The sequence below is a fragment of the Ylistrum balloti genome, unplaced genomic scaffold (assembly GCF_031769215.1).
Source record: "Ylistrum balloti isolate Yb309-2 unplaced genomic scaffold, AGI_CSIRO_Ybal_v1 Utg371406, whole genome shotgun sequence".
Taxonomy (NCBI): Eukaryota; Metazoa; Mollusca; class Bivalvia; order Pectinida; family Pectinidae; genus Ylistrum; species Ylistrum balloti.
Genome location: NW_026782739.1, coordinates 249992 through 266732, shown reverse-complemented (window position 1 = coordinate 266732; position 16741 = coordinate 249992). Strand labels below are relative to the sequence as shown.

The following is a 16741-nucleotide window of genomic DNA, read 5'->3' as shown; positions in this document are numbered from 1 at the left end:
CTTTTATATTACACTTACATCCGGTTTGAAACGACACTTCCGTAAACTTGGCAATGTGTTTTGCTACGTTACATTGCATGGATATTGTTCTTCGTTAATGATCAGTTTGTGTAGAATTTGTACAGAAAATGTGTATTCCAGATCTGGACTGGACTTCAAAATGCAACAGGCCATAGTGAAAATACTGTTTCATCTTTTATACAACAAATGCTGTGCGACGAAAATTGGTGTTTCAAGACATTTCTTGTCCGCAGAGACTTGAGTTTGTGTGCACGACAACTATCTCTTCATTATGACGGAATCATATGGCAACATCTTGCCAAAACATGCTATTTATCCATCATCAGGGTAAAGACTATAATACGTTGCGCATTCTTGACTTCATTTGTAATGCTGAATATACAATTCCTTACCCGTTTATATAGTTTACAACAGCTGGTTAGTTACACATCATATATCGAATAAAAGATAAATAACTTTTCTACTAACTTGGATATGTGTCAAAGCAATTAAATGTTGTAAACTAAGCATTTCAAATTATTTTCCTCAACCACTTTACTTTGTAGCATATTTACAATAGCCACCACTCTGCGGAACCTTATTAGACTTGTGGCTGTTAATTAAACCTACGAAAATTAAATCAAATATCTGCTGGAATGGTGGATTTTATAACTACAAGTGTTAAGCAAGCCTTGGAGAGTTTTTGTATAGTTGCAGCAATTGTTGATATCCTGGAAAAGTAAAGTTGTTGATGAAAATGAGGGAACTACTTAGTTTACAACATTTGATTGCTTTGAGACGAGTGCATGTAAGGAGAAAAGTGTTTTAGCATTTCATTGATGTATGATGTATAACTATCACACTGTTGTAGACTATATGAAATATTGTCTGAATGCGGATCCTAGCAGGGGTTGCTAGCATTAGGCGTTTTTACAAAGGGAGGAATACTTACTATCGTCAGCGGCCAAGCTAAAAATATAAATGTAGATAAATAGTTAGAACCCTTCAGACTAGTCCCAGGGCAACAAAGGGAAGGGAAACTGACATGCATGACTGCCCCTGTAGTGTTAATCCTGTAAGATCTTAAATGTTAATTAACATAAACAAACAATAGCTGATTGGAGTAAGAGAGTTACATAGCTTTAACAGTCTGTGTATGCTCTCTCTTCAACCAATTTGTAATTTTTATTTTTCCCAATTTACATTGATATTAGTTATTATGAGCTATTATTTGTTATTGTGATAGATGATAAAGCATGTGTCAAATTAATTTGTTCCTTGAAATGTGAACTACAAAGTACACAACTAATATTAATTTTTTTTTTTTTTATAATTTTTTATTTTTCAAAGATTTTTCAAAACATAAATGTTTCACTTGCAGCCTTTCAAAGCCACACATGCCCTCACACACCAATACACAGACACGCCATACAATTTAAGGGCCTAACATCATTTTCACTCTAAATTGTACATAACATATCATTATCATTCGCAAAGAATTACATGTATCAAACAAGCACCAATCCTCATCATCATCATCAAACATCAATCATCATAATCATCATCATCAAACATCCAGACTATTAACCAACAGAAAATATAGGTGGCTACGGAATTTGGCCCAGCCCATACCTTCTATGGGATGAGTACACACACACACACTCACACACCCTCTCTCACACGTATATACACACACATCCTCACAAGATCATACACACATTACATATGACAGATGGGAAAGGGTGAGGCGGAGGGGAAGGAAAGAAGGGGCAATGGATTGAAGAGGGAGAAGAGAGAAAGAAACAAGCTGGAGGGCTTTATCAGATACTGTCTATTTTAACATTTACAGTTAATATATAGGTCAAATGAGGAAAATGAAATAATGGTTGAAATTGTGGTGATGTCAAGGTCAATGGAGAAAGTAGCTCAAGATATAATTTATAAGTCCAAAACAGGTTTCCATTTTTTCCAGTTGTTTTCAAAATTCCTTTTTATGTGACAATTTTTAGAGGAAACAATATATTTTTGTACTCGGAAGTGATCTTTTATTGTATTTATGAGACCATTTAAACTTAGAGTTTTGTGCAGACATCTTGTCTTGTATATATATTGTTTAATAATAATCAAAATTTCATTATCTACTACATTAGCCGTAGGAGAAAGAATACCAAAGAGATAAGTTTCTTTGTTCATCCAAAATGGAATAAAGAAAAGGTTGATTAACGATTCAAATCTCTCTAACAGTGTCTGCACCTCGACACACTCCCACAAACAGTGTATAATTGTCTCCCTTTCCATATTACACAAATTACACAAAGGACTAGGACTTAAATTAATTTTGAAAAGAAAAGAATTTGTGACCAATATACGATGAATAATTCTTGCTTGGAACCACTGAAGTTTTGAGTTTTTAGTGATAGTAAATGGGATTCTTAGAATATTTTTCCTCTTCTGTTCATCAAAATCAAACTCTATCCCCCATTTTTGAATTCCAGTTGGTATTGGTGGTCGTTTAATTAAACAAATATAAAAATCCTTTGAACCTTTTTTACTTTTGAAAAATATTTCATAAAAAAGTGGTATGAAAGGTTGTTGAATCTGTACAACCTGAAGTGTATTCTTCCGTAGAAATTTCTTCATAGATGTAATTAGACCAAAGTACTGCAGATAGTTGGCGTTGATTGTTGGGAAAAGATTACCAAACTCATTAAAAGAATAAAATGTCATGTCTTCATAATTCTTTACAAGGTCATTTATGGTATGTATACCTGCATTAAACCATCTTGGATAAAAAACACATTTATTCCCCACCTGAATGTCTTTATTATACCACAAAGGACTTTTTAAGACAGATGTGATATAACATTGTCTAAAAAGTTCCGAGTTAGTAAGTTTAATCATACTTTTAAATACATCTTTCCAGAATGGATTTCTACAATTTAGGCAACAAGAATTAACATATTCTATCCCACAATTTAACATTTTTTTCTCATCTATAATAGAATTCAATAATATTTTCCATTTCCCTGATGAGTGGAATATTCTTCTGATCCAGCCAAGTTTGAGAGAATCTATGAAAGCTACAATATCTATCATTTTTAATCCCCCGTCTATGTAGTTCTGAATGACCACGTCTTTTTTTATCTTGTGTTGTTTGCCATTCCAGAGGAAATCAAATAAAATAGAGCTCAATTTACCAAGAAAACTGTTGGAAGGATTTGGTAGGGTAATAAATAAATAATTGAACTGGGAAATTAATAAAGATTTTATTATACTGATTCTACCTAAAGGAGTAAGCCTTCGTCTTTCCCACACATTAATAAGAGCCTTTAATTTAACAAGTTTCTTATCGTAATTCATTCCAGGAATTTCACTAAGGTTAACACAAAAATCAATTCCCAAAAAAGTAAACTTATTCTTACCCCAAATTAACTAATATTAATGGCACTTCACAAATCATTCCAATCATATGATTTCAACTATACATATTGAATTCAAGTCAGTTGCATGAACTTAAACCTGCAAATTAAAGACAATGGTTGTTATTATGAAGAGTTTCTCCTTTTCAATGACCTTGCTGACTTGGTACATGTATTACAATGCCCAAAGAAAAAAAAATTCTTTAATTGATTCAAAAAGCTGCTAATCTGTAATTAGCAAAAACTCATTTGAACATGAAATATGTCATACTTGTTTAAATAATGCATGCTCTGTATGTATTAAAGTCTTATAACATTATTTGATTGCAGGGCAAGTCCTTATCTGATTCTTTTGGTGGTGTTCAAGTTTTTACGGGCTGTGGGCCTGTTTATGTCCTATGATTTACTCAAACTAATTCCAGTTGTTCAGTTCCTTTTTATTATAAAAGCAGGGTAAGTATTGTGTAGTATTGCAAATACAGTCTGAAGTATTAAAGATTAAAATTCATATAAAAATATTAAACACACAACTGTAGGTGACATATGCTTGAATTATTATGAACTGCATTATTTTCTTTTCCATGTAACATGCTATCATATATTGTTTTCCTTCAAGGAATGACAGTTTATCTTCAACCATTGCACTTTTAGATTTGTTGAGTCCAACTTTATCGATATCGGTTCCAAAAGGAGTTGCATCCATCGGGTTGATCAGGATATTTCTTAATCAGAGTAATATCTAGATATAATTTTCATCACAATCATTGCTTAAAACTGATTCCAGAAATAGGTTATTAATGTAGATGAGTTGAGGAGACTGTAAATGTTGTATTTATAAAACAACGTTAAATTTCAGGAGTACTATACCACTACTACTTCTCCAAAAACCATTTTCATCAGGAAAGAAACTGTCAAATAACCATGTAAGTAGCAAATTCATTACCAAACTTCTAATAAACAACAATTAAATGATAATCATACAGAGGAGGGCTTATAATTTGCATAAGTTGACACATACAGACTGCTATACAGTATGGCAACAAGGTTGCCTCCATAATCTAACCAATCAGACCCTATCTTTTTCTGTTGACCTTTCTGTTTGACAATGAATAGTTGGCACAAATTTTCAACCTCTCAGTTGATAGATTTGTGTATGGTACCATTGTTGAATTGGTTTTTCCTTTGCAAGTGAAACCCATTTTTTTTTTCAGTGGTTCCGAGTTTTAAGACATGCACTGTTTGGAGGGCTGATTAATCTGCTCTGGCTGTTTGGATTGACACTTTGTGGTCCCTTAAGGTAATATTCTGTACTTTCACATTTCTCTCTGAGGTTTGTTAAACATTTATAGACAAAGCATTTTAATATAAGGTAACTATATTGAGATAGTTTGATGAATTTCTCATTTGGAGTTAAATGTATCATTACATCAATGACCATGACATAAGCATAGGTGATGAGATGGCATAGAAGCAACACAAAGGTACACTTGTCCTTCTCCATTCAGATATGAAAATGTATGGGGTAGGCACCTGACCATAAGGATTTTACCTAGGTACTCCTCCTACAATAACTAATAAGATCACTCATGGTACTTAATCAGGGCCGTGGAGAGTGAGTTTTATAAGCTGATAGCTTGTTTCAATATTGCTGTAAAAAGGTAATGTTTCTGACAGCCATGGAGATTATCAGGGGATGTTTTCTGATAGCTAACTGGTTCTGCTTCTTTGGATTTTTCATGCTATTGTAACTAGTTTACATATAATGGAGATATATATTTGTAAAATTGTCCTTTTTTTCCAGAACAATCCTTCTTTTTGAACACAGTGATCTAGTTATAATAGCAGGAGCATGTGCTCTTTTTACAAACAATGGAGGAGGCCCCTCAAAGGTATGTGGATAAAAGCTAATTAAGTTGATTGTTAGAAGACAGATTAGCAAATATTGCATCCTAATGGAATCTAGAAGGACAGATTAGTAAAAATGACATTCACTTTGTCTCTTTGAGGACAGAATAGCAAAGACTCTCTTGAGTCTTGAAGGACAGATTAGCAACAAGGACACTGTGTTTAAAACTTGGAGGATACATTAGTAAAAATGACATCATCTTTGACTCTTGGAGAACACATTAGACAAGATGACAAACTTTTTGACTCATGGAGAACGCATTTTACAAAGGGAACATCATCTTGGACTTGCTGACAACAGAAAAATAAAAGCAAAATCCATTTTGATTGTATTTACCAGAAAAAGAGAAAGATGATACACAAGAAAATAAGTAATTGCAGTGTTCAAGATATTGTCCTTTTAAAGGGCCTTATTAATAGTTAATTCAAGTTCTTCGTCTCAAGTGACCGATCGTCTTTTGTCTTGCATCTTGTGTTGTCCGTCGCAAACAAATTACTTGTTTTTTTTTTTACTTCTCAATAACCAAAAGGCCCAGGGTCCTGATATTGGGCCAGTAGCATGTTGGAATGATGGGCTATCATACTTGTTCAAATTAGCGATCTTGACCTTGTTTCAAAGGGTCACAGAGGCCAAAAACATTTTAAGCTACAACAACAGACAGTGTTATCAGCTGTGTTTAATTGAAAATTTAGCCTTCAAACTTAAAAACAATAAAAACATTGTAAGTATGCACACAGTATATCAGTTCTGTCTGCCACAATGATGGGACTGATGCACAAAACTGTCCAAAAACCTGAAGACCTCAGGAGGCCATTAAGGCCCATTGATCTCTTGTTTATATTTGATTTGTTTTTTCTAGTCATTTAGAAATTGGGTAAGCTTTCAATATTGTATTGCTGTAAACTGTAAAGAATTTTTTGTGTTTTTCAGATGAGAGGGGCTATATTTTTCATTATAGCTGTGATCACTCTATTACTTTTTGACCATGACGAGAGATTGGATAATCTAGCTGTTCATGAATGTATCCTTGTACTCAAAACATCAGACATTTTACCTGTACTTACAGGTGTTTGATTATGACTTCCATTTTTTGCGATGTATTTTTTAATGTTTCTGAAAATCGCACTTGAAGAAAATCTTGTAGAAAAGTTTCATGAAATATGAAAATTTTTGGAATTTGTTTAGTAAGCCATTTCTTTCTTCTGTGTCTTATGAAAATTTTAGCGTAGTGTCTTTATTTGTTCAGCTTCCTTAACAAGACTTTACAGCTAATGAAATACATCAAAACATCTTCACACACTTATTCTATCCCGTTGTTAATTTCATTGGCTGGTCAGATCACAAGGTATGTATCTATTAGCAATTTTATTGGCTGGTCAGATTACAAGGTATGTATCTATTATCAATTTTATTGGCTCGTCAGATCACAAGGAAATTAACTCATGTCAGTTAAGAGCACTTAACTCACACAAATGTTTAATGAATTCAGTATAGATGAATAAATTACACTGGGTCTCTAAATTTCTTCTAAGTTATATTGTTATACTTTTTACAGGGAGGTGTAGTCCTGCTGGCGATAACCCTGTTTACACATGTAGGGTACAGCAGTGCATCAAAGAAATTGTCAGTAGACATTGGTGGCTCAAAACGACTCCATGCTCTCTCTACATTAGTGCAGGCAATATTGCTCTTTCCTTGGATGCTCTTTATGCACTTTACAAGAGAGGTGAGATATTTACAGAACCTGTTTATACCCTGATAACATCTTTTGATACATATGCATTCTCTGTTGATAAATATATTCTGATTTTAGAAGGATATGTTTTCACCTGCACAGATTTAAGAAAATTAACAGAAGCATCAAGGTGCTTACGAATTGTAAGATGATTTTATAAATTTGCTTTGAAAGATTTCAATTTATACCATGTATATTCATGAAACCATCTACCTATACAGCATTCAAATCAGTTTGCATCGTCAGTGAAATTTTATATTGTAAATATGAAGGTAACTCGGTTATTACCTCAAAATAACAAATTCCTGTTAAATGATAATTATTGTGACCTTACCTAAATAGTTTCAACTTTAATATGTTCTCTGTTTAATCAACTAACATTTAGTATTTTTCTTGTCCTGATATTCACTTCAGCATAAAAACTCATTTCTAATTTCAGAGCTACATTGAGTCATGGCTTTATCTCCTTTTTCCCTTAACACTGGTGATTCTGTTTGTATTCGTGGTAGACTTTTATATTGAGGCGGTTGTAACAAACCACCTCCAGCCTCCAAAGACATCAGTGTATGGTACATACGCGATCATACTTAGTGCTCTGTTTCTTGGCCTGACATGGAACCATCCAATGATGGCACAGATAACAACACTACACAAGTTACGGGACATCATCACAGAGGACCATGTTCTGTCAGGGGGTGTGGTCCTTAGTCTGATGACCTTCCTTCTTGGTAAGTGATATATGTCTCAGGAATGCTTTTACGAATCAGGAAACTAGGAAGACAATTTTTTTATGTTTTATGTCTTTTAATGGTTTTTTTTTTTGCCATCAGGCTAATATGTTATTTTTCCTTTTGTGCCAATATTCTCATCAATGATAAGATAAGTATTTAGCTTGTATCTAATAAAGGATAAGCACCAGGTATATTCTGTTATGAAATACAGCGACTTTCAGATATCTTGATCCTGTTTTGTTGTAAAACATTATTTTCTTTAGGTATGCTAGTACTGGCGTTAAATTCTTGATCATTTTTTTCTGAACAACTTCGAATCAATCAATGAATTTTACTTTAAGCAATATTTAGAATGTTTGTCAAGTTTTTGATGTCTTTTTGGCTCTTAGACATTTTTGGTAACTAAAATGTAACAGGGACACAAATATTCTTGCATAACGATGCAAAATTCTTCTTTACAGATATACCATATACATATAATGTACATGTATATAAATTTTGGAAAGGTAGGGGGGAGATGCTTTGATGTACGATTGTATCTTAGAGTATAAGTGATATGTTGAAGCCTTTTAAATCTTACTGTTTTCTAATTATTAAATATATATACCGGTAAATGTATATATATTCAAATCACACTTAATCTTTCTGTTGTAGCTTCCAGTATACTTGGCTTCCCTAGTAAGCCAGGTAAAGGTGGGAGTTTTGTCGGCTATTCTCCCGCTGGATTACCTCTCTATAGCTTTACAGGTGATGCTTTACATAAAACTTCACACTCAGTGCTGTCCGTCATCAAAAATGGGCTGCGTCAGATATTGGAGGATTCTAATTCACGAAAAATATTTTATTTCTTGTGTATTAATTTAGTAAGTATATAAATTGCTGGTTTATTGTCATTTAATTCAAAGTCACTTTTAAAAAAAGAATAAAGAAACTTCTGCTGTAATGAAAAGAATACAACTAAAAGATAGTGGAATGTGTAGAATATTTGGTTGTAAAAACATGAAATTGTTTGTTAAATCCAAATTTTTCATAACAAATATTTTTATTAGAAGGAAATCATTGCATATATTCGATTAAATTTTTTAATTGTGTGATATTTGTTGTAAAGGAGATGTTTTGAGAGTGTTTAAAGAGATAAACTTTTTGCTGATTAGTCAAACTATTAAAGCAAAGAAAATATGAAATGGACTTTTCTCCAAACCTTTTTTTTCAAAGTATAATTTTGTTTTAATCTTCATTACCAGATATTTACATTTGTTGAGCTGGTGTATGGGGTTTGGACCAATAGCTTAGGCCTAATATCTGATGGCTTCCACATGTTATTTGACTGTTCCGCGCTGGTCATGGGACTGTATGCAGCCATCATGAGTAGATGGAAAGCAACTCGCATATTCTCCTATGGGTTTGTACCTTAAACTTATCTGATCACCTTTTATGCTTGAATCTAGAGGGACAAGTAGTGTCATTTGGGCCCATTTCCGTTTATTAGTTTGACCAGTGGATCATTTTTTTTCTATTTATAAAATAAGGATGGACCTACTGATGTTATTTTGAGGTCTAGCAAGCTTCGACTTAGCCTTTCAAATCCTGTATCAATATGTGCATTTCCATCCCAATTTATGTTTTAAATGGTGTTAAAAGTGCCTCAGTTGTCAGTTAAGGAGCAAATACTGGATGACTGTTTCAACCTCCCGTGCTTTCATTGTTTTTAACATTATTTTTGACACCTTGGAATTAAGATTTACTGTCATGAACATCAGATTTAAATTTTATACCTTTTACCCACATTCTGAATGCATTTCTTACTTGTTTTTGATAAGTAATGTTAAGATAAGGTTTATGGGGTTTAAAACTCCATGAAAAAGATGTATGAACTGCAATTGTATTGGTACCATAACATTTTACATATCACAGTATTGGTTTTATGCTTCAGATTTTTAACACACTGTTGGTCCACTGCCATTCTTAAAAATCATTTGTGTTTGTTTAAAGGTATGATCGAGTGGAGGTACTGTCTGGGTTTATAAATGGCTTGTTCCTTGTTGTAATTGGAATATTTGTATTTACTGAGGCTATTGAGCGATTACATGAACCCCCAGTGGTCAAAACAGAAAAGCTTCTAGTAAGTATGACATAGAGTTTTCACTTCTAGACAAATCCACAATGTTGATGGTGAGGAATGTGGTAAAATGGCTGAATGATGTTGATGGTGAGGAATGTGATAAAATGTCAGAATGATGTTGATGGTGAGGAATGTGAAAAAATGGCTGAATGATGTTGATGGTGAGGAATGTGATGAAATGGCTGAATGATGTTGATGGTGAGGAATGTGATAAAATGGCTGAATGATGTTGATGGTGAGGAATGTGATAAAATGGCAGAATGATGTTGATGGTGAGGAATGTGATGAAGTGGCTGAATGATGTTGGTGGTGAGGAATGTGATAAAATGGCTGAATGATGTTGATGGTGAGGAATGTGATAAAATGGCTGAATGATGTTGATGGTGAGGAATGTGATGAAATGGCTGAATGATGTTGGTGGTGAGGAATGTGATAAAATGGCTGAATGGTGTTGATGGTGAGGAATGTGATGACATATTTTTATATCAATGATTATGATGTCTAATGATATTGATAAAATGGTGTGATATGTGGGTTCCATGATGATGATGATGATTAATGGAAATGTATTTGTGTCATCCTTAATGTGTATGTATAATATGTGAAGTTTTTAAAAAAAAAAATCATATTTTCCTCGGAGTGAAACTAAATTTTTGCCTATTTATAATTTCTCACACATTTCTGTGCCTGTTAAGACCATGATACATATGAAAATTGGGATTGAATTTTATAAATGTTTCAACATTGCAGACAGTATCTGTGATAGGATTACTAGTAAATCTAGTCGGTATAACAGCCTTCCGCAGCTCACACACTCACGGTCATGGTGGACATGGCCACAGTCACGGCGGAGGTCACAGTCACCATGGAGACCAACATGGTCACTCACATGGTGCACCTAGTCAGTCTGATCATAATATTAATATGGAGGGTAAGTAACTCGTATAATCATAGAATCCAGTGTTGGCCTATATTTCTTATTCCTCTTTTTATCACTTTATCACTGAAATGCAATGTTTCAGACTGATAGATACACAGAGGAAAAACTGAAGCTTATCTTTGTACGGTATGGGAAGGGGTTTTTTTCTGACTGCAGCAAACAAGTGAAGGTTTCATTAATTTCTCACTTAGAATACATTATCAAAGAACATATTTTTCTCTATGTATTTGAATTGGTCTAAGTATTTCAATATTTTTATTTCTTGTTATGATCAATATTTCTTTATCTTTTATGGTGCAATGTTCCTTACTTCTTCCTATGTAGATTATGATAAAATCTTGAATGATGATCTATATCCTATTTCTTCAGTACAGTATATATATTTCTAGATCTTGTCTGGTGAATTTTGCCTGTATTTCAGTCTATTGGCACCACTCACTAAGAACCTTATATCTTGGAGGATCTGGTCCAGGTATATTTTATCATTATAAGACCAGATCCCCTGCTTCTCTCTCAATTTTACAGCCTTTGCATCTAGATGGCAACATTACTGGTGTTTAATATTATCTTTTTAACACATTTCACTCACCAGTACAGAAAATAAAATCAGACTCAAAAAGGTTTATTTGTATAAATGAAGCTTGAAATGTAAACTGCTTCTATAAATCTAGCTATACCCTTTGACCTGAAATTAGACCACGATTTTACATTTCCTTTCCCCAACCTGTTTCCTCCAAAACCTCCAATGTACCACATGATGATTTTTTTCAGGATCATTAATATGTATTTGATTAATATGATGAAGCTGGCAATTGTCAGTAATATTTCTACTTATTTTACCAATATAACCTGTTAATGCTGGTAAGCACACATTTATATCCAATTGTCATACAGTTACATCAATATTATGTCAAAACGTTTACTTAAATTGTGTTTAAACACTCCTGTGGTAACGACTTTCTGAGGTGAGCTGTATCTTCCTGTTTCTCTTGTGACATAGTGTCATAGATTTCCAATAGCATTATAGTCACACAAGAAAAAAACACAGCAAATTTTACAGATGAAGTCAGCTTCAGAAAATGTCTTCTTGATTATTTTTAATAAAATTCATGTTTATTTGATGAGAAGATTCAAACTCTTGTCAATTTCATGCAAGATTTAGAAAGGTGTCTTAGAATATTTCATTTGAACTCCTTTGAGAGGGTCATTAAAATGACCATATCTTAAACTACATGTAAATGTTTCATCAAACAGACCTGATTAACAAAGTTAGATTATCGTTTACACGAAGAAATGAAGTCAAATCAGCAGCTTGCCAAGCTAGGTAGCATTTAACATTGGTTTATAGTGGAGTTATTCTTCAGGTGAGTTTTCATTATATGATCAATATTTGAACACGTAACATCAAGCAGCAGTGGAGTATGGATATTCTTGGTTCAGGAAACAGCATCTTACTTTAAGATATCATACTCATGTGTCAGTTTCGGTGATATAAAATCAACTGTTTTATTTCCATGTAGGTGTTTTCCTGCATGTGTTAGCTGACACCATGGGCAGCGTGGGTGTGATCATATCTTCTTTGTTGATTGAAAACTTTGGCTGGAACATTGCAGATCCAATTTGCTCACTTTTCATTGCTACCATGATATTGTTGAGTGTTATGCCATTACTGAAGGAGACTTCAGTGATCCTTCTCCTTAGAATGCCAGTCAAAATAGAGAGGGAACTACCTACAGTATGCAGAAAGGTAAGTCATGTCATATTTCTAAGAGATAAGACTACACTGTGGCCTCTATATCCATAAATTTACCGGTATATCAATGTATTATGAACTTATTTCAGTGACAAAGTTTTCAGTTTTTCATTTTCTGTGTACCTATACATGTATATAGATAGCAATCTTACTAGTAAATAATCTGAATTTGTAGCAATGTTATTATAATATTTAGAAATTAACCTTTCTTTTAATTGTCCTTTTCCATGGAGGTCGTTTTTTTATATGAATTGTACATTTCTTGGCTTCCTAACAGGTTTTTTTCCTGTCTGTAATTAAATATAGCTATCTTTTTCTTCAGTGCACCAAATACCACTACGATTGGTCTCTGTTTTGCCATCATAACTTTTATTTGTTTATCCAAGTCTTTTTAGTCAATTAAGTTGAAAATTTTATTTTCCCTATGGTATCGTATATTCTTTCATCTCTAATCCACAGACGGTGAACAATTTTTGATATTATGATTTTCCTGTCAGCGACCTTTGTCTCTCTTGTTCCTAACATGATTAAGTAACATGTATTTCCCATTTTGCTCTCCTCTTCACTTCATGGTGATGTCATTATTTCATTCCAAAACTGTTTGCATTACAGATATTGACAATTGAAGGTGTGGTGTCATACAGGGAACCAAAGATCTGGTCTCACACTGCTGACAAAATATTTGGTAGTATACACATACAAGCAACCCCTGATGCCAGTGAACAAAAGGTAGTAGCTCAGGTAAGTTTTTTGAGGTTAGCTTTTACAACAATATCGAAAGGTTATAACATATTTGACTGCTTGTCTGGCTCAAATAGTTGAACAGATTTTGAGAGAATGAGCATCATACCTTGAAAAAATCTCTATAGATATTTACAGCATAGTATTATAACATCAATCTCTGCACATGATGTGATCATGTGCAGAGTAGAGGCATTAATGTCCTATATACATTTTCCTGGTTAAGTGCAAAATAAATTTCAGGTCTTTGAAGTTTTTTTTATTTATAAAACATAGTCTTATTCAGTCTTTCTTTTATAAATTTTTTTTTTTTAAAATGTAAATGAAAGTTTGAAAAAATTTTACCTTTCCATCAGTCTGTCTTTACATTATGCTTGTATTCTTATTAAACAGGTAAAAAATTTTACCTTTCCATCACTCTGTCTTTACATTATGCTTGTATTCTTATTAAACAGGTGAGCAGTGTATTCAAGGAGATTGGTGTGACCAATCTGACCGTCCAGGTAGAAAAGGCAAGTTACTTTCTCCACCTGTCTGGACTTGGTGCTAATTTCAGCGACATGGCCAACATGAGCAGCAACTTTAAAGCACAGCCTGTTTCCCTGGAGGATATAAAATCTATATAAAGTATTATTTGTTGACAGGTCTCAATCAATCAATACTTAACAGTTAGACCACTACATAATACCGGTGGATACATTTATATTTTCATCAAGAACTGACTTTTTACAGAAGGTATCTGGGAAGGGAAATGTGAAAATGATCAAATTGCAAGTTGTTCATATCATCATTGTGAGGTTAAACATACCATTTTTAAATGACTGTTAAGCTGTAAGTAGGATATTAGCCAATATGAAACCAAATTCTTCCAACAGCAGCACCTTTGTAAAGACACTTAAAAGTACCCAAAAAACCAGTGAAACTTTATTCCTCATGAAAATTAATCATTTTACTGTATTAAGATGATAATCTCTTGGTATTTTTTAACAAAATTTTGACAAAATTAAATCTTAACTTTTATTTGAATTTTTCAATAATATGCTTGAAAGTCAGGAAACAGGTGATTTTATAAGGATTTCAGTAGATCTATCTATGTCCAATATCAGGTTGACCTGACAATATCAGTTGAGCTGGCAACACCGTGAATGTATTTCATGTGGTCATATCATCTTTGTTTTACAAACTACAATAATGCCTTCAAGTTCAACACAACAACTTAACATACCTCTTCAGAATCTTTGTCCCAGTTAAATGGCTACATAATGGTGGCCAGTTTTAATGAAAATATCAGAATAAATCCAGGTATTAGATTGTAAATATATCTTTGTATCATCATTAACAATGAAAATAAAAATAATGTAGAAGAAACGATATTCTTTGAAATCCTATTTTGAAAACGTAATTCCTAGTTCATTGTAGAGCTGGTAAATTGAAGGTATATTTTAGCAGGAATTAGAACTTGCAATGTTTACAATCAGGTATATTTAAATTTAAATAGATAAACAATACTGTAAGACTTATGACTGATTGATAAATATTCAGTTGTCTTATATTGAATTCAAGGAGACCAATCAAAAAAATTGCATTCTTAAATTTAGTTAAAATGATACCTAACAGACTTAAGAAAACAACTTATGGACCAAACAGTATAAAAGGAGAAAAAATTCAAACTGCACCTGAACAACAAACATATTTCTTAGCTGAATCATTCATACAGAGCATAGGTTAGAACAAACTAGCTGTATCTGATGTTTACTCTTAATGATTGGACTAATCAAGATTCAGTTTTTAACAGCTAGCGTCATCCTTGAGGCTCAATAGATTCTTTAGAATATGTGATTTTACTTTTTATTAAACCTTTTTTTCTGATATTGAGTTGTTGCATTGGATGTGATATTTTTCTGTAATCTCTTTCATTGTATTGATGAGCTGTGTTCTTGGTCATAAAACATAGACCCATACAATTTTTATGTATCAAAATGTATTGTGTAAACTCAGGCTTAGTGTTTTTCAGTTTGTGTTTCACATATTTATTCAACGTAATCATTAATATGAGTTCAAAAAAGATATCAATAATTATGTGATAAACTTGAATAAAGTTTCTATTTTCTATGATGAAATTCTTTGCAATTTGTGTATGTTACTATTAGGAGAACATACAGTATTACAAATATTGATATATAAAAATGTATTTTTGTATGTTTGGTTGTTACAAACATTTGTCTCAACAGATATTAGTAAAATGTTTTTGATCTAATTATTTCTATTTTTATGGATGAATAAATCTAAATTTCATTCTATAACCTTTTCAGGTTATTTGAGAGCTAAAAAAAGCATTATAGTATATGCAAATATCAGTGACCTTAACATGCATGTTAAAAGAATATAATGTCTGCTTTAAACTAACATTACTGATAAATCTAACACTTAAAACAGATCAGTCTCCTAAAATACAAACAATTGATGACTGGAATAAATCTCAGAGGACACTAGTTGATAATAGTGAGTTATACTGAAATAGCACAGCAATATGAAGAGCTGACATTTCAGACACTTTAGAAATACTTAACTTCGTGCAATCAAATCTTAGTGCTTTAACATTGTTTAACAAGTTCTTGCAATGATGAATTTGCACATCTGTATTAATTACTATATGAATAACATACATTAACTGCAATTAGTGTAGATAATTGAGTGCAACACTTTCAGTTTGAAGACTGCAAGATTTAATACTGTTCACAGTAAATGAAAATTAATATATGTAGATATAAAAATATCAACCATTAAAACATGTTCAGTGTTGGAAAGGCTTTAGTTTTGTAATAGATATTTGTAGGAAATTGCTATAAAAGTGATAAGGTAATATTGGTATTCAAGGGAAAGTTTGAACAATTCCAATTGTAATTGATAATCAGTCAGTTGATGTAAAATCAATCATTGACTATTGGAAATTCATTTTGTCATGTATTTACTATTTGGCATAGCAAGGAAAGACAAAGTCTAGAAGCTATTGACATATTAGTTACTCATTATTTGTAAATATGTTTTTTAATAAAAGAAAATTAAGTATTACAATGTTAATGATGGTGAAAACTTCCCATTAAAATGGTAGAAAATTTTAATATGCCACACTGACCAACTTATTCAATGATCATTTGTTATTTATATTGAACTGATAATCAGTTAAACTTTCCAATTTATTCTGAACACTAGCCATAGAAGGGGAAATGTTCATTTGAAAGCTTAGAGTATTAAATAACAATCAGTATTGATTACACTTAACACTTAGTATTACAAAGTTATGACCTTGTTCAACCTTCTTTTAGTTTTCAGTCTGAAATTAAAATAAAAAAAGAAAGAAAACCAAATCGATTATAATTTGCTCAAAACCATA

General features: G+C 32.5%; 1 protein-coding gene across 1 annotated transcript; it reads left to right on the top strand.

The window, feature by feature from the left end:
• The first annotated feature begins 111 nt into the window (after positions 1-111).
• LOC132562387 (proton-coupled zinc antiporter SLC30A5-like) lies at positions 112-15397 on the top strand. The gene is made up of 16 exons (XM_060227126.1): positions 112-348; positions 3750-3872; positions 4276-4342; positions 4631-4716; positions 5221-5308; positions 6256-6346; positions 6594-6670; positions 6881-7051; positions 7500-7788; positions 8446-8654; positions 9036-9193; positions 9784-9913; positions 10664-10844; positions 12374-12600; positions 13219-13347; positions 13803-15397. Exons 1-16 carry the CDS (start codon positions 293-295, stop codon positions 13971-13973), a joined length of 2253 nt encoding a protein of 750 aa, XP_060083109.1. The 5' UTR covers positions 112-292; the 3' UTR covers positions 13974-15397.
• The last annotated feature ends 1344 nt before the right edge of the window (positions 15398-16741 follow it).